We start from the raw sequence: 27,903 nt of genomic DNA, 5'->3' as shown, positions 1-27,903 counted from the left end.
TATTTTTCAATAATGCATTCAGCCCCAATGATATGTTACTAAACAAGTAAAATATCAGATGAAGAGAGAGTGGGATAGAGAAAGTAAGGCAGAAAGAAAGAGAGTTACATAACTAATAAAGTTGTAGTGGTACATCTCCATGTCTTCAACACAAGAAAGACCAAAAACAAAAACCAAACCCAGGAGCATAACTGTCGCAAACAACCTCCAATGAAGAAAAAATCACAAACCAAAATATATATAAAAGAAAGAAGAACACAACTAAACAGAAAGTGCCTGGTAGGTACGTTCAGGTACCTTTCTAATGGTAGACTTTAGAAGATCAAAATAAAGTGGAAACTGAGCCATAGCAAAAAATGTAACAGGCACACCCATGACCGCGTAGACTGGATAAGTAGCATACTTTAGCTTGTCTTTGATGACAAAGAAATGACCAGCACAAAAGGAAACCAACATAGCAGCAATTGAGAAGAAGAGAGATGTGAGGCCCATTATTAACTTCTGTGGCAAATCCCTCCCAAAATCAGATTCCTGGTAGCGAGAAGTGAGGATGGACAGGAACATGATTAAGGAAGTAACAGAGAAGCATAGTGCAACAAGTGAAGAAATGGCAAAGATATCAAACGCCGGTTTGCCTTCGAATATTGGGAGGCCGGTGTTGGTTACTCCTCCGGGAACGGTGGTGGCCGAGGCAAAGGCGACCGTGGCGATGAGTGCCGCCACAACTGAGCATGATTGGGAGGTGTTGGTTAACCATGTACCCCCATCTTTAACCAGGTCTTGGTGTGTCTTTGTGAAGATATCCCTCGGTGTTTGGCCTTCATGGTTGTATCGAATGAAGAAATGGCGGTCCATGGAGGCCTCGACAAACTGAGATGAGATACAAGTGTGAGTTTAAGGCTATGTTTGGCAACCATGAGTTTTTTTCGATGTAATATTAGTTTACTCAACAGTGAGCGAGGGTGGCATGAGTGAGGAGAGGGTGAGGAAAGGATGAAAAACAGGGGAAAAAACTCCACAAAATAGGATCGATTTTTCTTACCCTCTCCTCGGTCATGCCCGCTAAGTCTGTCTTACCCCTTTCTCACCAATATTAGTTTTTCCCCCTGTTTTTGTGGAGGTTTCCCCCTGTTTTTATCCTTTCCTCACCTTGTCCTCGGTCATGCCCGCAAGTCTCTCCTTACGCCTTTCTCACCACATTATGAACTAATATTCCATGAAAAAACATTTCATGGCAAATATTTGAAATGAAGTAAACAAACAATAGCAAATTATGCTTATCTAAACCCTTTCATAAACTGAAGAGGTTAATGTATAGAAAACCTAATGAAGTGATCACTGTCAGCTGATACGAATTGTTATATTTGCAGGATACAGATAATTCTTACATGTGGGGTTCACATTATCTTGTGTATTATTTGTATAACTTGATATTACCAAACTTTGAAGCCCAATTAAGAGAATCCATGAGTATGTTGGATTGTAAACATGATACTTAACCAACAACCAAAGCATTGCATCAGAGAGCTGACATGAATTAAGGAGAGTAGTCATTGGATCCTACAACCAAAGCAAAAGATCCCTAAAAGGTCCCACACTTAACCAACATCTTTAGAAATCCTAGCTCATAAATTATACTCTAAGGGAACAATAATTTTAAGAGGTTCATTATCTCTAATTTTTGTGAAGCACCTTTTGGAAAAAGGATGAAGAGGAAAATGTGTGAATCCTAAGAGGCCTCATTTTATCTGCTAAATGAGATAACCCTATTTTTTTTAAATTTTATAATATTTATGTTTATTCATATGAAAAGGTCTAAGGCCACATTTGGCAACCATAAATTTTTTTCATGGAATATTACTTTATCTAGTGGTGAGAGATGGCTAGGGTTGGGTTGGGGGGAGGGAGGAGAGAAGAGACTCAAGATAAAAAAACTGAGAAGAGGTGGCTAAAAAGGAGGAAAAATTGAATTTTGATTAGAGTTTTTCTTTCCCTTTTTTTTTCAGCCTTTTCTCACTTTCTCCCCGTTTCATCTCTAGTCTCTCCTTCTCCCACTCTCCCTGGCCCTCCCTCATCACTTGATAAGCTAAAATTTCATGGAAATTTTTTTCATGGCAGCCAAACACGGCCTAATTAATCTAAGATTTAAATTTTATTTTAGATCAATTTAATAAAGATAAATGCTAAACATTGAAGTAGACATTGGAAAAATTAAGGAGAGAGACTAGTCACACCTTGTACCATTTGATCTCCCATTGCATTTGAAGAGCGGCACCAGCAATGAGCCATGGTCGATTTTCGCCTAATGTTGCTGCTAAATGTAGGGCACTATTTCCCTCAACATCAACTTTCTTAAACACACTCTCCTTAAACACAGTCTTCTTTAGCATGAGCCTATACACATGGGGTTGTCTGTTCTCCACGGCCAAGAGAACTATATTCTTTCCATCCTGATTCATGTCTTGCATTGCAACTGGGAATGTGTCGAGAATTTTTTCTATTATCTCTACCACCCCCATCTTTGCTGCCACCAGGATCGGTGTCTCTAGGATCGGCGTCTCATTCATACCTGTCACAAGTGGAAATACAGTCCGTATAGTACCAAAAACATATGCAACGCTACTATAAGCTCAATGGTTAGATGATCTTCATGATCACAATCTCCACGGGTACGCAACGCTACTATCAGCTCATGATCACAATCTCCACGGGGTAACTTTGAGCGGAGTGGAAATATCCATGAGAAACGAGTACAATCATCCATAAACAATAAATAAAATCGATGGCCATAATTGCTCGGGAGCTGGTACCCACAAATCAGAATGTAATATATCTAATGCATTAGTAGTGTGTAGATCAGATAATTGAAACGGAAGTTTGCAATGTCTTCCGGCAAGACATGTAGAACAAATTGAAATATCTGAAGGGAGCGGAGCTAACAGTAATCCTTTTATGAGAAACTAATTGGCGGAGCACCTAATTAGAGGGATGACCTAACCGTTGGTGCTAGGTAGTGCTGGGAACTGTAGTAGCCATAAAAACTTGCGAAGAGCCCGGGGATGAAATTGGTGAATGAAGCAACAGATACAGCCCTCCCTTAGTTGTTCCTTTGTGAAGTACTCTCCTTGATCAACGGTCCTGAATGATGCAGCCATGAGAATCAAAGAAGAACACACGATCAATGTCACGAGTAAATTGGGCAACTGAAATAAGATTCTTCTTAATCACAGGAACACATAGAAAATTATTGTGAGTGAGGCCAGAAACAGGAGTAGTGACGGATCCAACATGAGTGATAGGCAGGTGTGTCCATTACCAACTTGAATAGAGGATTTACCCGTATATTCAATGCCTTTTTGAATGGAGTTGACATCCGTAGTCATGTAATTCATTGCTCTTGTGTCGGGATACCACTGCTGATCAAGGCTTCTGATGTTGAGGGCGGAGAAGGATCTTGGAAGATCATTTGACTGAAATGCTTGATTGAATCGCTGGTAGTAGTGTCCAGCCTCATGACCTCAACGTTTGCAGATTTGGCAAGGTATTGGCTACAACTCAGGTGGCGGTGGTTCTCGACCAAGGATACCTTGCTGACAATTAGAGGAGATAGTATTCCGGGGGGCGATTATTGCCATGATTGGAAGGGGCACCTCTACGGCGACGATTAGATGCATTCCGACCTCTGGAGGTCGAGTCGCTGTTCATCTGAGTGAGAAATGCGGTGAAATGGTCAGATTGGAGACATTGTGTCCGTTCTAGAAAGATTCATGACCAAAGAATAGAGAGTGGAGTTCTTCAAATGATGGAAGTGGCTGATGAACAAAAAGAGCAGTGGTGAAGTTGGCATATTCAGGGCACTCAGGGCCAAGACATGTGAGGGTATAGCTGACCAGATCAGCGTCTGCGAGAGGACGTTGAATAGTCGAAAGAGCATCGGCTATAAACTTCACCTTTTGAAGGTAATCAGGCATGGATAGTGCACCTTTGCGAATATTTAGGATCTCTTGGTGAAGTTGAACCAAGGAAGCAAGATTCTTCCATGGGAGTGGGGAACCTCGAGTCCCGGGTTCTCGAATCCGAAACGGGAATTTTCTCGAATCCCAAAAAACTGGGAATTCCGGTTTGGATTCGCCGGTGTAAACTTACCAACTTCTCCAAAAGCTTAAGCTGTTGGAGAAAGGCGTTATTTATCTTTTATACTTTAACACTCCCCTGCACGTGTGGCCCACTTGGCAAACACGTGGCACATGTGGTCCCACTTTGGGCCGACAATCGCATGTGAATTTTTTTTGCTATCCGGGAGGTTTGAACTCGAGACCTTTGGCTTTGATACCATGTAAACTTACCAACTTCTCCAAAAGCTTAAGCTGTTGGAGAAAGGCGTTATTTATCTTTTACACTTTAACAGCCGGAAACCCGATTCCCACTTTTGGGAATCGAGCTTTATGATCCCCAGAAACCCGATTCCTACTTTTGGGAACCGCGGTTTAATATTATGTGAAATGCGATCTCGGCAATTCCACGGAGTTTCCCTGGCGATGCCCAACTCCCTAGCGATTCCCCGACATTTCCCCGACGACTCCTCGGTGACTCTCCGGTGACTTCACGATTCCCGCTTCCGACCATCCCGGGAGCCTTCAATTCCCGCTTTCGATTCCCGTTTCTATTCCCACTTTTGATTCCCGCTCTGGCAACCTTGGTTCAAACACATTGCACAGAGTCCCCGCAACAGCAACAATGGAGCTCACTTCGGATCCAACAGCCGAAGCCACAGGAGTTAGGAGATTGCCTGAAACCAATCTTAGAGTGAGAGTTGAAAGCTGGCTAAAACGTAGATTTCAACAAAAAAATCCCCAAAACAGGGCGTGACGCCCAAATAGGATACCACAAAAATCAATAGAACTTTTTTTTTTCTAATGGTATTATGGCTATCATTTTCAAAAAAAAAAACTAGAACTTACTCAATCGGACTTGGATCGAAGCGAGGTCATCACTAATGTGGTCCTCATCAAAAAATGTTCCAAAAGGGATAGGTTTCCCCTCTTAGCAGATCAAGGGCAGAGGGTTCTCTCTCATCAACCCCAAAAGTACACTTTTATGTATTTTTTCTAGAAAAATCATAAACACACTATGGAGGTCTCAAACAAGTCTCCAAAAAACACCAAATTCATGAGAAATATATGCCCTCTTTAACCATGAAGTTTTTCAGACTGAAACCATGACCGTACGACAGATGGTGTCAGTCTTACGGCTTGATGATGTCACCAATGGTGCGATCAGTCACAGTGGTTGATTTGCATACACAAACAATTGTAAATCTTGCTTTGACACTAAGCTGTAATTCAAGGAAGATGAATACAACAGAAAAGAGAATAGGAAGAGAAAATGAAAAGAGAGGAAGGAGAAAACGTTGGAGAGAATAGAATTATTACACTGTGATGGGTGATTCCTATGTATTTATATCAAGCCCTTGATGGCTGAAGAAAAGACATAAATGCCCACGCCCCACTCCACAAGCACCAAAAAAAAAAAAAAAAAAAAAAAGAAAAAAAGAAAAAGAAAAAGAAAATAAAAAAATAAAAAAAATAAAATAAAAAAAATAAAAAAAATATATATATATATATATATATATATATATATATATATATATATATATATATATATATATATATACACACATAAACTTATGGTGCGCTTAAGCGCCCCAATCCCATGGGTCCCACGTTTTCTATGGTGATCCAAACCATTCATTTGCAAGGCCTTATCATAGATAGGGTGTGTACCAAAAATCAGCTCCATAGGATCATCCTAACCCCTCCATTTGTGGAGGACAAAAATGGGCAGATTTGTTGACAAACAATGTCTGTCCATTTTGACCTCCACAAATGGATGGGTTAGGATGATGATCCTATAGAGCTGATTTTTAGTACACACCCCATCTATGTAAGGGCCTTTCAAATGAATGCTTTGGATCATCCTAACAAAGTAGGCCCCCATGTGATTGGGCGCTTAAGCTCACCAACACTTTCCTCTCTCTCTCTCTCTCTCTCTCTATATATATATATATATATATATATATATATATATATATATATATATATATATATATATATATATATACTAGTAAAAAAACCCCGTGCGATGCACGGGCTGACAAAGAACTATACGGACCACATCACGGGTTGATCCAAACCGTCCATGTGATGGAACACAACATAAATAGGTTGTGCCCCAAAAATCATTTCCATAGGCTGATCCTAGCCCTCCAATCTATAGAGGTTTCCATAATATGTTGTTCCTCTTAAATCGGATGGTTAAGATCACCCTATAGATTTTTTATTAAAAAAGCATAAAGGAGGGGGGTAGGATTGAAATTATTTGGCTTTAATGGGTGCCTTTGTTAAAAAGCATAAAGGAGGGGGTAGGATTGAAAATATGTGTGTTGAATGGGTGCTTTTGTTAAAAAAAGTCAAAAAGAGTGATGTGTAATTCTACAAAAAATTCTCTTATTTTCTCATCTACTATATATATACTAATATAAGTAATACCCAAAGGCTATTAACTTAGTTAAACATTTATTTCCTACAAAAAAAATTAGTAATAAAACACCAAAAATTGAAAACCAAAATCTGCCACGAGAAAGCCTCCTCTGCTGATCAATGATTTTGTTCGCAAGAGCCATCATGATTGGTAGTGGACCAACTAGAACACCAGTAGTTTTTAGATTGCTGGTACAAGGAAAACATTCCTATGCAGTTTATAAGAGGATTTGGCTATTGCAAAACCACCTGATACAAGAATTTGTTTTTCCATAAAACCCCATCTTTCTGGGAAGAAAGTTACTGAACTGGATGTAGGGATGGTAAGAGCGATGGTGAGAGAATGGGAACAGCAGTATTGATAATGATGGCTACAGTCATAATGGCAAACTAATTATGGTTGCGATGGAGCAATGGCAGTCATAGTGACATAGTGGGTGTGGAATGGTTGTGATAGAGAGCAATAGGAGAAGACGAAGAAGAAAGGGGAAGAGAAAACCAAAAACACAAAAGAATAAATAAATTGAGAAAACCAAATTTATCTATTTGTGTATGTGTTAATTTCTTACTAGGAAAAACCAAACACCAGTATATAAATCCATCCATGATATTTCCTTGGATATACATGAGGCTATGTGCATTAAGATCTACATACACATAATATAATATAAGTTGTAACAAGTATATATAGGATTTACAGTGTTGTCAATTCCAATTGCGATGAAATTCTATAACATACCATTATTGGAAAAGGCCCCATTGATCTCCGGATGTAGAAAGGTAACAATGTCAACAAGTTTCTCCATGACCTGCCATAGATTCCATGTCACTTTAATTTGGAAAGTTTATTTCGAGCAAATGCGTGGAACATTAAATGCCATATACAAACATTCGTCCCGTGCATGGAAGGAACAACAGTACAAAATAAATTTCGTAGAAACAATAAAATAAAAACTCCGCCTGTGTTTTACACAGCCTGTCCCAAACCAGGATAAAGGAGGAGGGTAGGCATTAGGTTGGCAACTGGCTGTATACTTTGCCATTTTTCTATGAAATGAATCCTATAGAAAATTCTAAAGGATTCATTAGCCGACCCCAACTAGTTTGGGACAAAGGCTTAGTTGAGTTGAGTTGAGAAACAATATAATAAAACAAACCTATTTCAAAAATAAGGGCAGCAGAGCAGGTCAGATAGGGTTGCAAGAAAAATACAAAAAATGAAATTGGAGATGCAATACTTCAAAAGCTTCCTTGAAAGTTGTGATGCTAATGCATATTTGCAGTAAGTGACGAACAAGTATCCGTGTAATCATATACCTCTCCCGAATTTTTGGACCAAAGAGATTTCTTTTTCAATCCCTTTGCAAGCCTTCTTTTGGGTTTTAACTCACTATGTAACACCGTGAGATTCTCTCCTGAAAAGAGAAAGTATTTGTTAATTATAATGTCATACTTCAATTATCAGCGAATGATATAAAAACAGTCACATAAAAATAAAGTAAAACATATGATATGCAATGAAGGTTACACACATGAATTGCATTTTATAGAATTAAGGAATGGGAATGAAAGACTGTTGGAATTTGATCTAGGCCAACAAAGATTATCATCCAAATCAATATTGTTAAAGAAGGTAAAACCAACCAATAGATTCTCAAACTTGTAATCATATAAGGTCATAATAAGCCATGACACTCCAACAAATTCTCAAAATTGCAATCATATAAGGATGGTGTAGGTTTCATGAGTAAGCGATGACACTCCAACAAATGACAAAATCTTTTAAGCAAAAAAGGTTCGTGAGAAAAGTTGAGGCACATTGCTTGCTACACACCAAAATCCAAACATCAAATGTGATGAAAGGGATTGTGTATCACGCTGCTTACACATTCAAGGAAAATAATACCTTCTTTGGGAGGCATTCTGCTTCAAAAAAGCAGGATTCGTTCCCTGGACTAGGGAATCGCGATTCCCCAGTACACGGATCCGATTCGGGAATCGGTTCGAATCCCCGAAAATTGGGAATCGGGGTTCGGATTCGTCAGAACCCCGATTCCCAATTTATGGGAACCCCGATTCCCACTTTATGGGAACCCCGATTCCCAATTTTTAGAATCGTGATTCTCAGGCGATTCCTCGGCGATTCCCAACTCCCCAGCGACTCCCGGCGATTCTCCGGCGAATCCCCGGCGATTCTCCGGCGAATCCCCGGCGATTCTCCGGCAAACCCACGATTCCCGCTCCCAACCATCCCCGGAGCCTTCGATTCCCGCTTTTGAATCCCGAATTGAATCCCGCTTTCGATTCCCACCCTGGCAACCTTGAGTTGAACCATGCAAGTAGAGGAGCAAGCAGAGAATGAATATTCAAGGGAAAGCCAGACAGCGCGAGCAGTCTGCTGATTAACAACTTGTGAGAGAACTGATTCGGCCAACGTAGAATTGATCCAGCCAAGAAGAGTGGAATCCACACGATCGCAAAGGTAGAAATCAGGGTTAGGAATGGGATCTTTGCCGTTATTAGGATGAAGGAAACGAGGTGGTGGAGGGGTAGATCCATCCATGAATCGCAGAAGATCCTGACTATGGAGGATGGGAAGTAGTTGGCTCCTCCGTAGGAGATCATTGTTGCAATTGAGTCGAATCGAGACAAGATGATGAATATTGGAGATCGTCATCATTGTGAATGAGCCTTAAGAGAAGGGGTGCGAGTAGATGAATCGGAATCATTGGTGGAGTTGGGGGCGATGCTATTGAGATGTGACAATAAGAGGGAATTTAAATGAAAGGAGAGGATACTTTAGATAAGAAGGAGGAAAAAGGTTTTTGAATGAGTTGTGGGAAAAAGGGTTGATAAACGGGGGGGATGTGTGAAGTGGAGATGAGGAGAAGAGGAGATGCGTCTTGGGAAAAGAGTGATATTGGGAGATATGTTTAGGCAAGAGTGATATTTATATTTTTAAAGGGAGAAGAGGAGATGTGTCTTGGAATAGTGAGAAGTGATTGAAAGCTTAAGAGAGAGAGAGAGAGAGAGAGAGAGAGAGAGAGAGAGAGAGAGAGAGACGAAGGGCAATGCCGCGGGTAGGAGAAGAAGAGCAAAGGAGATACCATGAGACATGAAGGACAATGCTACGAGTAGGAGACGAAGCAGAATTACAGGAACAGGTTCGTGCCCTGCTATGATACCATGAAAATGAGATATCTTTGAGAATGAGAAGGAAACATATAGATTTGGAAATGATGTGCATGCTAATTACGTTGCAGAGATCCCATATTTATATTAGTATTCTTGATAAGTATCAAGAGGTTAGTTACAACTATCTAATGTATACAATCCCATAAAAAATGGGCTATAACATGTATCCATAGAGTCTTAATTAGTTATGACGAGTCTTGATGGGGTGTAAAAAGATCCCCCACTCACGGATCAACACATGGCACCAAGGCAAACCCACATGCTCATCACCCAACAAGGGGTAATAGGGTCATTACAGCCTAAAAAAGGAAAGATCAAGTGTAAACCTTGCCCAACCACAATCTTGCACCTGTCCAAGGGCATGAAGGAAAGGGTAAAGTTTGATCCACTAATAGGCTGACACCTGTCCCCAAGGGCAAAAGTTTGTTCCAAGGTTGCCAGAGCGGGAATCGAAAGCGGGAATCGAAGCCTCCCAGGGAAGAATCCTGCTCAAGGTTACCAGAGTGGGAATTGAAAGCGGGAATCGAAACGGGAATCAAAAGCGGGAATCGAAGGCTCCCAGGGAAGAATCCTGCTTCCTTGGGTTGTTCCCCCAATGACAGCAGAGCACAACCCAACTCGCTCTGAACATCCGATCCCCATCTCAACTCCTACGCCTGAGCAAATCCAAACCCTTTTCCAAAAAATGACAACCCTTGTTGATCAGTACACGCACCTGATCCAACAAGCGCCTCAGCAACATCTCCCAGAAGTTTCCCGACCTGCACAAGGAAGGTTGAACCCCCCCTAGAGAAGAGCCTGTACCTCTCTGCCATGATCAGACCCGCCACTCCTTTTCGAGGCGGACCCATCACTCCAGAACAAGACATGCACAAACAGAGCCTCATCCCTGTCATCGATCCCGTTCTCGCTCAGTGCATCACCGAGCCAGAGAGGATCGTGCAGAATAGGCGAGATCTCGACACCGTCGAAAGAGCTCAGAAAGTCATTCAGACTCAGCGGCAAGTCCCACTGTGGAGAGAAGGAACATACCAGCTAGCCAAGTAGAGAGGAGAGCCGACCCAATGCTATGAAGAATCGAATAAATAGATCATCGAATCGAGGAGCTGCCAAAGGATCATAATCGGCCCATTTCAAGACCATTCTCAAGTAGACCTCCCTTTACAGAAAATATTACGTGCGCCAGCGCCCAAAGGGTGCAAGATGCCGTCAGTCCCTCAATATGATGGAACAATTGATCCCGTGGATCATTTGGAGATGTTCTGAACCTTGATGCTCCTGCATGGTGCCTCCGATGGATTCCTTTGCAGCGCCTTCCCAACCACACTAACGGGAGCTGCAAGAGATTGGTACTCACGCCTTAAACCAAACTCCATTGACAATTTTGAGGAGTTTGGGGATGATTTGGTCCGATACTCCATTAGTAGTCGAAGGCCACGAAAGACAGCGGCATCCTTAATGTCGTTAAGATAAGAGGACGGCGAGTCTCTGAAAGCGTTCGTGAGCCGATTCAACAGGGAGGCCCTCCAAGTTCAGAACCTAGATCCCTCGGCCGCCATGAATACGCTCCTCGCCAGAACCTTAGCCGGCCGACCTGAATCGGCTGACCTAAGCCAACCGACCTACCATGGCCGACCTAGAAGATAAGCATACTAAGACAAACTGTAGAAGCTATGGTGCACAACTACTTCCTCACCCCTCATCGGTCTAAGGAAGTGGGTGGCATCTGATGGGGTGTAAAAAGATCCCCCACTCATGGATCAACACGTGGCACCAAGGCAAGCCCACATGCTCATCACCCAACAAGGGGTAATAGGGTCATTACAGCCTAAAAAAGGAAAGATAAACTGTAAACCTTGCCCAACCACAATCTTGCACCTGTCCAAGGGCATGAAGGAAAGGGTAAAGTTTGATCCACTAATAGGCTGACACCTGTCCCCAAGGGCAAAAGGGTAATCCAATACCCAAAACTCCACTATAAAAGGCCTCATAAGGCTCAAAGGTAGAGGACGGAATCCCTAAAAAAGCCATCATCTCTAGCTTTGGTTTTCCCAATTTTGTGCCCATTACTGACTTGAGTGTCAAAGGGCCTGTCCGGAGTTACGACTCGGGTTGGTCTTCTGACCTCATGTACTTCTGTGCAGGACATAACTCTCAATCAGTTCAGCAGTTTGGACCCGCCAGATCAGCTCCTTCGTCACTGCCTCATCTGTTACTAATTTTGGGCCTAACAAGTCCCATTAAGATCTGCTAATTGGGTATGAAGATTATCCACTCAATGTTATCCACATGGAGATTGGGATCATAAAGATCACCTGCCACAATGTATCCAAAATTTCTAGAATATTATAAACTCCCTCTCTCTCTCTCTCTCTCTCTCTCACACACACACACACACACTAAATATTTATTGAGAACTGATATCTATATTAGTTGTTGATAGTGTTTTGGGAACTATAGCATCATTAATAGCTTAGTAGGGAAGATTAAAATTAATGAAGAGGTGAGCGGCTCTATTAAAACAAATTAATGAAGAGATAAGCGGCACTATTAAAACAACGGAGTGTGTGTTTGTGTTTGTGTGTGTATAGGATTTGCTAGGCAATTTCGTGGAAAGCCATTTCATGGCTCACTTTCTCAGGAGAGAAATGCCACTTTAGATGAATTAAATGAATAAGACAAAATCTGCTAAAAAAGTGAGCTTGCGTGGTTCTTCTGCTGCCAAAGACAAAAAATATCCTGGTACTTGATCTCGTTGTGGTGAAGTGATGTGAGTTCTCAGGTCAGAACTCTAATTTCATGATTTTTTTGGTCTTTAATCAGAGATTTTTGGGGGTTTTTTGTCCAATATTTTATGGGTTTATGGTAGATCTGTCCTTGCATCTCTATTTCTCTCCTCCTTTCCATCTCCCTCTCTCTGATGCTCTTCTGTTTTTACTTTGCAGGTGGATTGAAGTTCTGGGTGCCGTATTTGATTTGTTCAGCAATTCAGAAATCAGGTAAAAAGCCATGGATACTCTGTTGAAATGATTCTAGAATATTAGATTGGTTTTTGGCAAATATGTGAGTGTTCATTGCTAATACCGTATTCGATCTATTTTTGCGTGTTGAATTTGATCTATTTATGGGTGTTATTCATTGCTCCAGGAATGTGCTTGCAAACAAGATGGGTTGCTACGTAGTATCTGTAGTAGTCCAGGAATATGCTTGAAATCACTTGCATCTGTATTACAACACAGTATTTTCGCCTTTGTTTTGCTTCTCTTTTCTCTGTTTTTGTCTATGTGCATCATCTTTCTATTTCATGGTAGATATACAGAAGCATGCTACGTTTTTTTGAAGTGTGCTAGTTTAAACATTGTTTCTATGAAGAATGTATTTTGTGATATTATGTTGGGATACCCTTTACAATGGGATACTCTATGAGATATTATTTCGGGATGTATTTCTGTTTTAATAGATGCCTATGTTTTAATATTATATGTGATATTCTGTTATGTTGAGATGATTGTGTATGAGATATTATGTGATATTCTGTTTAGTGGCTATCTTTCCTAGTACTGTGTCATTAGTATAGAGCATGTAAAATGCAACTGTAAGTCCCTTTTAGCTAAGAACTTTGCTATATTCTAGGTCGTTTCAAATGACATACCAAATCAACATTATAAGTTCCTTTTTAGTAACCACATCCATTTTGTCTTGAAGAATGTTGTGTTTTGGTGCTATCTAAAGAGGCCATAGTCTTTTTTCTCACTCTTTTGTGAGTAATTGTTGTTGGTGCCTTTGTAATGTTCTAGGCAAAATATGAGTAGTTGTTGTTGGTGCCCTTTACAGTGGTGTTAGTAAACTTTTCATTTACTTTCTATCCTACAAAGCACTCATTTTATTATTCTCTGTTCATTTTCTTTACAGTTTTATGACAACTAAATGCCCATATCATAGGATTTCCTTTCCATTTATTTTCCATTTGCCACATCGTTTCCTTTTTCCTTTCCCACTGGAGTAAAACAACTGAATGGACCCTAAATGGATTAGATAGATAGTTGAAAATGGTAGATAATCTTAATAAGATACCCACAGAACAGGAAACCCAGCATTTCCCTTTGATTTGATGCAGAGGCAAACACGGATAGTAAAGCTTATAGATAGATAAATAGGAGATTTTATATGGTGCCTGAGCGCGAAGTCCAATGTAGGCGGTACCACCCTTGATATTTGATTCAATGGCAGCCCACTTTTTAAGATACTGCTCTTCGATCAAATATCAAGGGTGTTACCGACTTACTGCCTACACGGGATTTCACGCTTGGGCACCATATAATTTCTTAGAGAATAGATAAGATAGATAGTTGAGAACTGTAGATATTGATCTGAATGGAAATAAAAAACAATGGAAAGAAACATGGTTAGTGTGTGTGTGTGTGTGTGTATAGAGTAGATTTTATACAGTGTGTACGCATAAAGTCTATTTTCGAAAAGTACAATGGGTCCACTTTAAAGGATGATCCAAACCGTTCATTTGTTGGGCCACAATGGAAATAAGCTGTACAATGTAGATCACTTCCATCGGATGATCCTAACTCTCCGACATGTAGAGGGACTGCTTTATAGAAACCTCTGTAGATCGGAGGGTTAGGATCATCCTATGGACATGATCTACAGGGGTAGATCCTATTTATGTTGTCTCCCAACAAATGAACTGTTTGGATTGTACTATTGTTGACTTTTCCTTGCTCTCAAGGAAAATGCCATTGTGTAATTCAAAATTAAAAGTGATGCCCTCTAGTCCTTTACCTCTTTTTTTAGTTTACCTCAAAATTTGAATTTCCCTCCATCTTCTTGGCCTTTAAGTGAGATATCTTGTCCCACATTGGAAGAATGAGAGGAGAAGAGACGGTATATAACTACATATATTGGAGTTGGATCTCTAAGGGTTGGGGATTCTTAGAGAGTAAACCATTGGGTTTGTCGAAAAATCTTTATCACGTGGTGTGTCAAGCCGTGTTGGGTCGTGGTGTGTGTAAAATTTTCTTTTTCTTTTTTATTTATTTTTTGTCATTATTCATGAGTTTTTCGCAGCCAATCTTATGTTTTCGGCAGAAAAGTGTGTCGGTAAAGTGCGCCTCACTTTACCGTTCTTAATCTTTTGGTTTCCCTGGAAAAAGTATGTAGGTAAGTGGTGTTTTATTTTTACCACCATAAATCTCTTATTTTACGTAGGAAATAATGTTGCGATTTCTGTTTTGGTTTTAACAACGACATAATTGCAAATTTATCTATATATCCGTTGGAAAACATTCTAAAACGTTTCCTAATCATGTCGTTTCATTAAGACTTCTCTTAAGCTTCCTTCCATTAAGACTTCAGTTCTCTCTCTCTCTGACCAATGTTGCATAAAGCGTGTCCTCTAGGCATCCGGGAAGCGGGAGTGCGCAACCCCTGGAGCGGAGTTGTTGTATCTTGGAGACATACGCCGGAGTTCCTATATTGCACCACAATTCATCGTATGTGGGGGGCGATATTTGTCTTAAGGACAATGAATTCAGATTCATGTCTCGACTCATCTATAAGTCACTCTTTACCATTTTTGTTATTCCTTTTATTTCTACAGGTCTGTTGCTGCATTCTCATTAGATTTATTGGTATAATTTTAAATCACACAATTTCCTGTAACACCTATACAGTGGGCTGCCCCACTGTACTCTTCAAGAAACATTGGATTTCACGTGAACACAACATATGCTCAACTCAACTAAGCCTTTGTCCCAAACTAGTTGGGGTCGGCTAATGAATCCTTTAGAAAATTTTTATGAAGAAGGTGAAAAAATCTACCCGGCTCCAATTGACAAAGTCTAATCTTGGCACTAGTTGGGTTCATCTACATGGATCATTTTCTTCCATTCTCTCCTATCCAAGGTCATGTTCTCTGCTATGTTCCTAGCCATCAAGTCTTTCCTCAATGTTTCTACCGAAGTTGTTTTCAGTCTGCCCCTTCCTCTTTTAACGTGCACACAACAAATAAAAAATCATATATAGATACTTTGAGGGACTGAATTTTGTAAGAGTCAAAGGAGCTTTTTATTGATTTTTTTTTGGAATGGTAAGGAGTTTTTAATTGATTTAGTAGGGCAAAATAGTGACTTGAACAAAAACTCAGCCTAGGTAAATCTGAGTTTACTCGGACAAATTGGCAAGTGCCTCAGTGAGCAAGTCTACTCAGATGAGTTCTTAATTGACTCGAAGAGTTTCTAAATAGTGGTTGAAATGCCAACATTTAGGATCTCGATTTATTCTCATTTATCTTTTTGAAATAGTCTAAGAAAATGAAGCCATAATATACCTCCTTGCAGCGGTTGTTTATCCGGGGAAGGAGGTTCGGGCATTTTGACAATTGAATCTCGAAGGCTGGACTCATCTTCGGGATGTTTAAGGGGAGTGCTTCCTGTGTAATCATACTCCCAAGAAGAAGCACGATTCACAAGTTCTTCCATGATTTGACATGCCCATTTATGCTTCTGTTTCTTTTCTTCAATCTCTTGGATTCTTGAGAAACCTATGCAAAATAAGGCCAACTGTTAGAATTGTAGCAACATTAAAAGAACATTAAAAGTAAAATAAAAATTAAGGGATGCAATAACAGTTTTCTTATCAAATGACTTCATATAAATGTTGGCCTGCTTCTTTACCAATTATTTCAGTTTTGTTTAACATTTCTCTTGTACATAATGGCTAATCTATCTATAATACATACTAAATCATTCGTTTTCTTTCCATAGAAAGTTTTATTGGAAGCATTTTTCAATGGGAAATTTTTACTGGACTTTTTTATTGTAGATTTTTTACAGCTCATTCGTAGCACCTGCCGGGTCCATCATTTTACAACAATGTTTTGATAAGCTGAGGCCCATAATTTTACTCCCACTCATAGCATAGCTAGGACCCTCCATTTTACGCCTCATGTTTTGATATGGTAGGACCCACCATCTCTACCCAAACCTATGCATATGGTGGGGCCCACCCCCATTTTACACCCATCATGAGTAGGCCGACCATCTCTACCCAAGTCCTGGCATTGGGGTGGGCCTCACCATTTTACACTATGTTTTGATAGTATGAGTCCCTCCATTTCCACCCACATCCTTGCATCGGGTGGGGCCCACCATGTTTTGATGGGGTGAGGCCATTATTTTACACCCATGCATAGCACGGGCCAGGAATGCTATTGAATATATAAGAAGTAATGGTCCTTCAAAGAGGATTCCCTCTCTCTCTCAACCTCTGTATTTCCCATCTGATGGTGCTAAGCTAAGCTATATTATATAAAATATTGAGTTCACTCTGTGTTTAATAGACACTTTGATAGATCTCTTTCAAATACTAGGTACTAACCTAATCCGAGGATGACTAGCAAAATCTTCATGATAAGCTTGAAGAAACTGAAGCATGTAACATAAATGGAGGGGTAAGATTGAGGTGAAGTCGATGAACCATAACTCACTGGCTGCCCCTTCTTAACATTTTCTTTCTTTCTTTCACCTTCTGCACCATCTTAAAGAGAGAATAAGATTAATAAAATACAAAAAAGAAAAAGAAAATAAGGATAAATGCGCCTTGGAAGTCTGATTAAATTAAACATGTTTGATTAACAGTAAGCTAAAATTGCACCAAGGCAACACTCACCTCCAACTTCAGCACGAACACCATCTTGTGGATTCTCTGTGTCTCTAATCAAGCAATTAGACTTCCGATTCCATTTGCCGAAGTTTTTAACTAGAAGAAGGACAATTCAGAGTTATAAAAACACGTATAGAACATAAGTGTAGAGAAAATTAATGTGACACTTCTCACCATCCTTAGTATTTATTCCATCTCTTTTATGTATATATTTTAAAATTTATGGAACCATGGAATGTTGTCTCTTCAACATCTTGCTAGCTTTGTAAAAGTGAGATAAATAAGAAGGACATCAGGCCTCAGAACTGTTGAATTTTGGTAAATCAAAATTAATGTCTTGAAAAGTGAAGTGTCATTGTAGTCTTCTAGGTTATTTACGAGGTATTGATAAAATAAAAAGTTTTTGTGAGCTTTCTAGAGTTCACTATGTTTGATTAGTTTATCCTAGAGACTTATGAGGAGTTCTATGTGGTTGGTTGTGTTATCTAAATGTCTAATGAGAACTACAACTAATGTAATTAATGTGGTTAATTAGGAATCTTAGGTGTTATTTATGTCTATATATGTAGTCTATTTGTGTAGAAAAAGTATGGTTGTGGAGATGTCAAGATTAATCCTGAAGAAAAATCTTTTCAATCATTTTGAGTGGAAGCTGTATACACCACTACAATTTATTTGCTTGGCATGTTCCCAACTAAGTCTATTTGGGATAAAACGCCCATTGAAGCTTGGTGTAGAGGAAAACATTAGTAAGAAATCTCAAAATTTTTGCTTGCGTTTGCTATATTCATCCCATATGAAAATAGACAAGCTAGATAAAACAAGAGATAGATGTATTTTCATTGGATATAGTAGTAGCCCAAAAGGCAATAGACATTGTGATCTTGAAATGAAGAAATTAATTATTACTAGAGATACAATTTTTGATAAAAATACATCATAAATTTGGGATGAAAAGAAAGTATAGGAGTGACCTACTTTATTAAAGGAAGAAGAATCAAGAGACTCCAAGATCAATACAAAGAAGAATCAAGAGACTCCAAGATCAATACAAGGAGGAGAAGGTTCTTCACAAATATCCAAGGACAAGGTCACCCTCATCTCTTAGAAGTCAAGCTAAGAACGGTAAGCAGTCTAAAAGATATTTAGGAGACATGCAAGTTTTCTCTCATAACGAAAATTGGGTGAAAACAATGAAAAAATAAATTAAAATAATAGAGAAATAATTCCCCTGAACTGTTAGGTAGCCCACAACAAATGATATTAATAGAGTGAAATATATCTATACAATAAAACAAAATTTAGATGGATCTATTAAAAAAAATATATAAGGCAAGGCTTGTTACTAAAGGGTACTCACAGCAACCAAGTATTAAATTTTATGAAACCTTAGATCGTATTCAGTTCGACACTATCATGATAATAATTGTCCTTGCAATACAAAAGAAATGGCCTCTTTACCAGTTAAATGTGAAATTAACTTTTCTAAATGATTTTTTGGATGAGAAAAATTTACGTTGCAAAAGAATTTATTTCAAAAGGAGAAAAAATAAAATCTGCTGGTTGAGGGAGGTATTTTATGGGTTAAAGCAAGCACTAATCTGCTGGTTGAAGGAGGTATTTTATGGGTTAAAGCAAAGCACTATGTTTGGTACACTGAAATTGATGTCAATAAGGTTTTTTAAAAGAATAAGAGGGATCCTACCTTAGTCTTTTAAAGAGAAGAATATTATTTTTTATTTGTTAATAAATATATTCTGAAAATATTCTTAAGAAGTTTACTTCAGAACTTGTGATAATTGATGAAAATTTGTGAATTAAAATATTTGTGATAATAGATCAAAATTTACTATCATAAAGAATCATTATAATCATGACACTATGCAATGTATTGCTATCAAGTATCGCTTCATCAAATAGACTTATGAAGAGGTGAAATTCAATTCAAGTACTGTAAGACAGATAATCAATTGGCATACTTCTTCACAAAGGAATTGATGACAGAAAGTTTTAGTATCACATACATCTATCAATTAGGAGTTCAAGGAAAGTAAAATTAGGAGTTCAAGGACAGTGAAATTAGGACTGTTGAAAGATAATGTGCCATGAGTTTAAAAGCGTGTCATTTGTTATTCTTGTATTATCTTTAATTGAAGATACTAGAATGATATTATTTAGAGTCATGTGAAAGTCTAACAGCCTTGTGAAAGTCTAACACCTTCTAGTCTAAAAGAAATCTAAGAGTCTTGAGAAAGTCTAAGAGTCAAGGACTCTGTATAAATTTCATGTAACTTATGTATGCATGAAAGGCCTTATAGTCCTTTATTTTTTAAGAAGTACCGTACGGTCCACACCATATGATGATCCAAACCGTCCATTAGATGGGCCACAACCTAAATAGGTTCTGCCTCAAAAATCATTTCCATAGGTTGATCCTAACCCTCCGATCTATAGAGGGACCACACATTAGAGGTTGATCCTAATAGGATGGTATTTCAGAAGGAGAAAGAAAGGATAGACTGATGTTTAGAATTAAGGAAATAGTAGCTGAAGATGAAGGGGGGTTAGCGATCTTGGAGGAGTTTCTGGAGTCAGGGGGTAAAGGAAGAGCATAATAGGATGGCATTTCAGAAGGAAATTTCATGGAGACAGATCCAGAGTGAGATGGTTATCTGAAGGAGACAAAAACATGGCTTATTTTCATGGGATCTCAAGTGCCAGAGACAAGAGACAAGGAAACCGAATTAGTGCTCTTCAGGTGAATGGAAGGTTAGTGGAGGATAAATGCACTATAGTGGAGGAGATTGTGTCTTTTGATGAGAGTTTGTATTCCTTAGAGGGGTGATGCGCCTTAGACCAGATGGAGTGCCCTTCAGTTATTTGGATGAGAGACAAAGGGGAAATCTTGAAAAACCATTTGAGGAGGAGGAGGAAATAAGTTTAGCTCTCTTTTCTTTGGGCAGGGATAGGGCTCCGGGATGGATTTTCTTAGCATTTTTTCCAAGCTGCTGGGACATTTTAAAGGCTGACATTCTCAACTTTTTCAAGGAGTTCATTGACGGTTTGAAGTTGGACGACGGAATTGGGGCCACTTTTACTACCCTAATACCTAAAGTGAAAGGTGTAGTAAAGATTGGGAACTTCAGGCCAATTAGCTTGGTGGGGTGCTTGTACAAGCTCTTGGCTAAGGTGTTGGCGGAATGTCTAAAGAAGGTGCTTCCTAGTATAATTTCTTCAAATCAGTCAGTCTTTGTAGGGGAGATCAGATTCTGGATTGTGCGATGATTGCAAATGAGGTGGTGAATGTCTACCTTAAGGAGGGAGAACAAGAATTGTGTGCAAACTAGATATGGAGAAAACATACTATCGAGTGAAATGGGACTTCTTGGAGTTTTTAATGCATTGAATGTGATTTGGTGCGAGATGGAGAGGATGGATCCATAGGTGTGTTTTTTCTTGTTGGTTAATGGTTTCCGAAGGGATTCGTCAAGTCTTTAGCGGTTTGAGGCAGGGTGACCCTCTTTCCCCTTTCCTAGTCGTGATTGTGGTTTGAGTCAATTGATTGATAAAGGGAAGTTTTTAGGGCTATTTGAAGGATTCATGTTGGGAAATCAAGGGGTGGAGGTTCTCATCCTCAGTTTGCCGATGACACCAAAAGGTGCTAAATCTTAAGGCTATCATGCACCCCGGTCAAAGATCAAACTTTCAAAAGTCTCGAATCCTTGACATGCACATTCCAAGTGAAGAGGTAGAAGGGCTGACGAGTCTACTGGGATGTTCAGTAGACAATTTTCCATTTTCTTATCTTGGTCTCCTATTGGGAGGGGGTAGGCCATCAAAGAACTAGTGGGATCAAGTAGTAGAGCGGGTGTAGAAAAGATTGGATATTTGGAAGAGAAACCTGGTTTCATTTGGGGTGGTGGTTGGGGGTGGGTGGGTAACTCTAATTAAGGCAGTCATATCAAATATTCTAGTATATCACTTATCGGTGTTCAAATGCCCTATGAGCATGATCAACCGGATTGATAAAACCAAAGGAGATTTCTATGGGATGAGGCAGATGATATGAAAAAGATGCATCTAGTGTGCTGGAAGGACGTGTTCAAACCAATTTAGGCGGAGTTCTTGGGATTAGAAGACTAAAAGAGGTGAATAAGGGACTCCTTGGAAGTGGCTTTGGAGGTTTGGGAAAGAGAGACCACCTTTGGGTGAAAGTCATTGAGAAGAAACTATGTTGCTTGGGAATTGGGTATCAGATGACAGGTTTCGCTAGAGAGGAGGGACACTCTTATCCGGAAGAGCAAGTTTTCTGAAGGTGTCAGGTTCAGAGTATACTCTGGTGAGAGAATCAAGTTTTGGGGTCATAAGTGGTGTGGAGAGACCCATATGAAAGAACGGGGTGACGTTGACTAAATACGAGATTTCGCTTAAAGTACATAAGCGGGCCAACGAAAGGCAATGAATAGTCAGACTAGGCAACCGAGACTCCCTTCACAGGTCAACAAGCAATACCAGGCCAAGCCTTAGTAGATTTGTATATCGTGGTGGCAGATAAGGAGGTTTGGGTTAAGGATTGCTTTGAGAGCGACGAGGATGGGGTTGTATGAAAGATTAGCTTCAGAAGGAATCTTTTTGGCAAAGAATTGGAGAGTGTAGCGAGGCTCTTGCCTCTGCTAGCATCATGTTACATCAAGAGATCAGGTGAAGACAAAAGGGTTTGGATCCAATCCTCTTCAGGTACCTTCAACATCAAATCTTTCTGCAACCTGATTGCATCCAATTCTTTAGCTTCGCTAGTGGCTAGATATGAAATATCCCAGCTCCCCTTAGAGTTTGTGCATTTGCGTAGTCGCCAGTACTAGATGAAATCCTCAAAGTGGATCACCTCCGCAAAAGAAACATGTGGATCATTGACCACTACGCCTTATGTGTGGAGGCAGGTGAGTGAGTCGACTACATTTTCATTAATTGCACAACTGTCAGGTTTGTGTTCTATGTAATGCAAGTAGGGACCCCCGGTCCCCAATGTAATTTCCATAGTATCAATGAAATTGTCAATTTTCAAAAAAAAAAAAAAAAAAACTGTCAGGTTTGTGTGGAGTCGCATTTTTGGCATTTCTTGGGTTTTCCCTGCAAAACTATTAGACTTATTGGAAAGCTGGTCCCATGTGCCTTGGCGAAGAAAAGGTAAAATATTATGGAATGTGATAATGCTATCTACCATCTGGGTGCTATGAAAGGAAAGAAATTCCAGGGTTTTTAGAGGCGTAGTGAAGTCCTCTCAATTCCTCTTCATCAAGGTATAGAGAGGTATGTTATAGTATTGATCATAGGTCAATCGTTTCGCAGTCATGGGAGCTTCCCTGCTGCAGGTTTCTCAAATTGAACTTTGACGGTTCAAGTATAGGGAGCCTTGGTCCAACTGGATTAGGAGGTCTCCTGCGAGACGAGCATGAGAAACACTATGGGCTTTGTTAGAAATGGAGTTAGAGTTAGAGAGAGGAAGAAGAAGAGGAATGGTGAGGATGGAGAGTATCCACTAGGGAGCTGCTCATGTAAATGATTTATATATAGGCCTAAATAGGGCAACATGTTTACAATGACTACAATACCCTCTACACTACATTTAATACCTAATCTACGCTTACATGTTATTCAACACTCCCCCTCAAGATGGAGTGTATATGCTACGGAGCTCCAATTTGCTACAAAGAAAACTACAACCAACCAAAAAATAATAATACAACAAAAAGTGCAATAAACCCATACACATAGCCAGCTTGGCACAACACTCCTCAAGCTGGTGTGGTGAGTACATAATAAAAAGCATAACAAAAAGATAGCAATGGCCACAAGAGTACAACAGTGAGATCGAAGGCCTTGAATGGAGCAGCTCCCCCTGAATCAACACGACGATGAGGGCTATCAAAACAGGCCCTCCCCCTGAATGAGAGCGTGACAAATAAATCTGCAAACCACGAAGGATCGAAAGGTGACACCTTGTCAGTGAAATAACAGCGATCCATCGAGCAAAATAAGCATCGAAGGCACTCACGAGCAACGACGAAGTAGCACTAACTGGCAGAGACATCAGCTGAGTAACACATCGCCAAGAGAAGAAGAACAACCACCGGAAAGATGATTAGAACCAACCAACGACGGGGGACACCATCGTCTGAAGAGACAAGGTCAATGGGGACACCGTCGCCTGAAGAGAACCAACCAACGATGGGGACACCATCGTCTGGAGACAAGGTCGACGGGGACACTATCGCCTGAAGAGAACCAACCAACGATGGGGATATCATCGTCTAGAGACAAGGTCAACAGAGACATCGTCGCCTGAAGAGAAAAACGACCAACGACAGTGGAAATCACATCGCTCGGCGTAATTAAGGTCGAAAGCCAAGCTAACAGCTAGGCATATAGCAAGACAAAGAGAAGTGGATTGCACCGCAAACCACGATGAAAGTGTAAAACTACGCCAAGAACATGAAGAAGGAGCAACAAACATGCGACGGAGTGACAATGCGAAGAAGCAACTCACTCTATGAAGGACTGACAATGAGAGGAAGAAACAAGAAGTGACAATGTGAAGAAGCAACTCACACTCTGAAGGATTGACAATGAGAGGAAGAAACAAGCCATAGAATAGAAGGGTGAACACCTTAAAGAACTGAAGAAGAAACAACGAACGAGGAAGACCAACACCAACCAGCTACATGATAACACTCCCCCTCAAGTTGAAGCCGAACGCCTTCAACTTGCAAAGAGAAGAAGACTTTTAAGGCATAATACCTCTCTTAGATATTTTATCAAACACTTAAAGTGCACCTTTGACATCAACATAAAATACATAATGGGAAGAAAGAAATGACTACAAGACAACAACACGACAACCATAAGGCAACAACAAGACAAAGATACAACACACTCCATCCATGGAACTACATGCAGGGCTTCAACACCCCCCCTCAAGTTGAGGTCGGAGGCCTTCAACTTTTAACAAAAAGAATGACTTCAAGACACCACACCTCTCTCAGACATTTCACCAAACACTTGGCGTGCACCTTGAAGAACAACACAAAAGGCATAGAAGACAATGAGAAGAAAGGATTTAGAATATAAAGATTAGGATGGAGGGGAGATGGAGATTCAAAAGGGAAAGAAAGAAAGGATTTAGAATATAAAGAAAGAGATTAAGAAAATAGAAAGAACCCAATAGGGGTATGGATTTAGAAAAGAAAAGAGATTTGGAGTTTTGGATGTCGGATAATGGAGGAATCGGAGGTGGAGTACAACCCAAAATGGGTTACGGCAAAGAGGGAAGAGTTTTTTTTTTTTTTTTTGTGGATTTACGGCAAAGGGAAGGAGTGGGTTTTATGGAAAACCCAACACGAGGGTTTGCGCGTGAGTTGAGAGATGGAAGAGATATTTTATTGATTTTGGGAGAGATTTTTTAGAGAGATTGAGAGAACGCAAAAACCGAGAGAGAGAGAGAGAGAGAGAGAGAGAGAGAGAGAGAGAGAGAGAGAGAGAGAGAGAGAGAGAGAGAGGCTCTTCTTCTCCTTCTTTTCTTCCCTTCGGATCTTTGCTCTGATACCATGTTAGAAATAGAGTTAGGGTTAAAGAGAGGAAGAAGAAGAGGAAGGGAGAGGATGGAGAGTCTCCGCTAGGGAGATCCTCATGTAAATGATGTATATATAGGCCTAAATAGGGCAACATGTGTACAATGACTACAATACCCTCTACACTACATATAATACCTAATCTACCCTTACATGTTATTCAATAGGCTTTTTCAGGCCCAATAGGGATTACAAACTCTATTGAGAAGAGTAGTTCATTAAGGTTTAAGGATGATAGGTATGAGGATTCTTGATCAGGTAGTGGTGGAGGGGGAGACTCCCTCAACGTTATTAGGTAGTTGAGGGGGAGTTCTCTGCATCCTTGGAGGTTTGCTTATTGGATGGACTAGATCGTAGATAGTGTGGAGGGATCCTCTGTTTCATTCTGTCATGTAAGGAGGTCGGCAAATATGAGGCCGATAGGCTGACGAGGGAGGGGGTTTCCAGGGCAGCTATGGAAACCTTTGATTTTCTCCCCCCTCGAGGTGTCTTTGTGTTGTGTGTTCTTATTTATTGTTTTCTTTTGTATTGTAACTATGATTTCAATCGCCATGGTCTCTCCTGTGTCTTTTTTCTTCGTTAATTTAACATTTCGCCACTTAAAAAAGTAACCAGGTAAAAAAAATAGGTTGTTTCACCTCCATCTGACCAAGTGAGTTTCCCGACCTGAAATCAGTCCATGCACTTTTTGGACAATGGCTGAGATTAGTCCAACTGTAAACAGGTTTTTTACTCTCAGCCCTTCACAAAAAAGTGATGGGCTGATTTCTCTGGCACCCTTAGTCTCGAGGTTCCAACTTAAACAAATGGGTTTCTATTGAGTAAAAAAGCATTTCAATGACAACTTTGAAATATCCCAGAAACTGTTTGGTACTGGTATGTCCTGAGATCAGTATAGTGGCTTCAAAGTGGTTTCTATGCAACTTTGCCTCTTTTTAGAGTTGGAATTGCTCGAAGTCTTACCCAAAACACAGACTATATCCTTCAATATCTTCCAGACGATGAAGCATGTTTGGTAGTTCTCTGGGATGTAATGATTGCTTACTGTAGAAGAATCCTGTGGGCTGTAACCATTAGACTTGTTCTCCCGCATCAGCGGATCAACAAATACACCTATAAAAAACCGCATTAGTCATGAGAAGTTTCACAAATTTAAGTTTAAAAACTCAACTCAGTGACAGGTAAGTTCTTGTTTGGCTTTTTTTAAGGTAATGTTCTTCTCAAAGACATGACATATCTCTTGTGAGTTATGGTTAGAAATCCACTGAGTTGACTCTGGCAGAGTTAGAAAGTCTTACAAGAGTATATGATGTGGTCGAGGCGTCGGATGCGGGTTCCACTCCTGAAAGCGTGAGGCTTGTTGGCTAGAAGATGAAGAGGTAACTCCCCTTTCTCGTTATTGAAGTTAACAAGATCTTCATATAGATAAATTATCTGGAAGGCCAAATCTGATAGCACACAGTAGGAGAAGTATAAGAACTTAAATATACAATGATGAGACTGCTCCAGTCCCCTCATGACACTTTCGCGATTGGGTCAGCCATACACTTCACATGTTTCTAGCGATTCATATGCCATGTGGAAATTTGAGAACCCCCTCATGATGGTCCACCAAATCAAGGGTCCAAATTACAAACAAATGTTCCATGTGGGACCCAACTTTAATAGTTAGACTTTGTGGAAGTATAAATGATTAAATAACACAACTCATTAAGCTTTTGGAGTTGTTGGTTGTTTCACATGCTATCAGACCTATTGCCTCAAGACAGGTCCTGGGTTCAAAACACAACAACTTCCTCATATTAAAATCTACGTACGTGCTCAACCCAAAAAACAGAGGGGCCACAAGTGAGTGGGGAGTGTTTGAAGTATAAATGATTAAATAACACCAACTCTAACATCTTTAGCTTTTGGAGGAATTGGTTGTTTTACATAGATACATACCGAAGTATTCCCCTGAAATGGTACAATGAAGAATGGTGTCTCCGTCATCCCTCCTGCAAAGTGACTTGTCATGAGGATCATGACATTTTTTGTGGAGTGCAAGAAAAGCTTCCTTCTTGCCTTGGAGAGCAGCCAAAAAGAGTGGTGTCTCTTTCGCCTTATTTCGAGCTGTGATGAGCATTTGATCTTTCGCCAATAAGCAATCGCACATCTCCACCATCCCCAATGTTGCAGCGAAGTGCAATGGGGTGTTCCCTCTATGGTCACCGATCCGCAACGTCTCCGGATTTGCCACGAAGTTCACGAGCCTCTTGACTATGTTTGTGTTTCCACTAGAGACTGCTAAGTGTAAAACCGTGTCGTCCCATCTCGTGATCTTGGCGCCTTGTGCTTTTGGATTCTTCTCATAGCATTTTATCACATCTTCCCACTTCCCTTTCATGGCATCCTTGAACATAGATTTAGAAATCGTCTCAAGCTGCGGATCCCATTGAGGTTCCATATCTCCTTCCATTCTTGCATTAGGTTCCATATCTCCTTCCCTTCTTGCAAAATTCACTGACCGAGAAGAGAGGAGGCCAAACTAGTTATTTTATCTTGGATTTCTAAGCTGCACCAAATTCTTATTCTTTCCTAGAATAAAGAGAGGCTTCTGTTGTTCTGCCGTACACTTTTGTGGGCCACCTTCATCTTCTTTTCTACACTAAAGAGAGGATTTTGTTCTTGTTCTTTTGTACTCTAAAGTGAGGCTTTTGTGGGCCTTCTTCTGTACTCTAGAGTGAGGCTTTTGTGAGCCTTCTTCTTCTTCTTCTTTTTTCTAGGCTAGAGGTGCAGGTCCGACCTGGTTGTGGCCAACCCTACCCCAACCCGAGGACCTAGAACCTCAACCCTAACCCGACCCAACCCCAGCCTTTGGTCAAGGA

General features: G+C 40.1%; 2 protein-coding genes across 15 annotated transcripts in view; one reads left to right on the top strand and one right to left on the bottom strand.

Moving 5' to 3' along the window:
- LOC143876022 (uncharacterized) overlaps positions 1–27,903 on the top strand; it is a 36,915-nt gene that overhangs the window by 2,149 nt on the left and 6,863 nt on the right. For 2 of the 13 annotated variants that reach the window (XR_013250273.1, XR_013250272.1), the window contains exons 1-2: positions 12,330–12,516; positions 12,680–12,733. Coding sequence is in view for 1 of the 13 variants with exons in the window: in XM_077377626.1 (XP_077233741.1) it covers positions 12,680–12,733 (54 nt within the window). In the remaining 12 variants the exon portion in view is untranslated. The other 11 variants (XR_013250270.1, XR_013250275.1, XR_013250274.1 and 8 more) reach the window with 11 other exon arrangements.
- Positions 85–27,675, bottom strand: LOC143876021 (uncharacterized). Of its 2 annotated transcripts, none has more exons than XM_077377625.1 (10): positions 26,981–27,675; positions 26,335–26,484; positions 26,000–26,149; positions 17,415–17,504; positions 17,124–17,273; positions 16,075–16,287; positions 7,857–7,954; positions 7,279–7,348; positions 2,235–2,569; positions 85–870 (listed from the first exon to the last, which is right to left on the bottom strand). In XM_077377625.1, the coding sequence occupies exons 1-10, from the start codon at positions 27,510–27,512 to the stop codon at positions 262–264; spliced, it is 2,397 nt and encodes a 798-aa protein (XP_077233740.1). In that variant the 5' UTR covers positions 27,513–27,675; the 3' UTR covers positions 85–261. The 2 variants fall into 2 exon arrangements, with proteins under 2 accessions (XP_077233740.1, XP_077233739.1); XM_077377624.1 differs by having other exon boundaries at positions 17,124–17,282; positions 26,981–27,674.

The sequence above is a fragment of the Tasmannia lanceolata genome, unplaced genomic scaffold (assembly GCF_043159265.1).
Source record: "Tasmannia lanceolata isolate RefF3 unplaced genomic scaffold, GAP_Taslan_0.1 ptg000004l, whole genome shotgun sequence".
NCBI classification, from domain to species: domain Eukaryota; kingdom Viridiplantae; phylum Streptophyta; class Magnoliopsida; order Canellales; family Winteraceae; genus Tasmannia; species Tasmannia lanceolata.
Note: the sequence above shows the minus strand (reverse complement) of the source record. Positions and strands in the feature narration are given on the sequence as shown.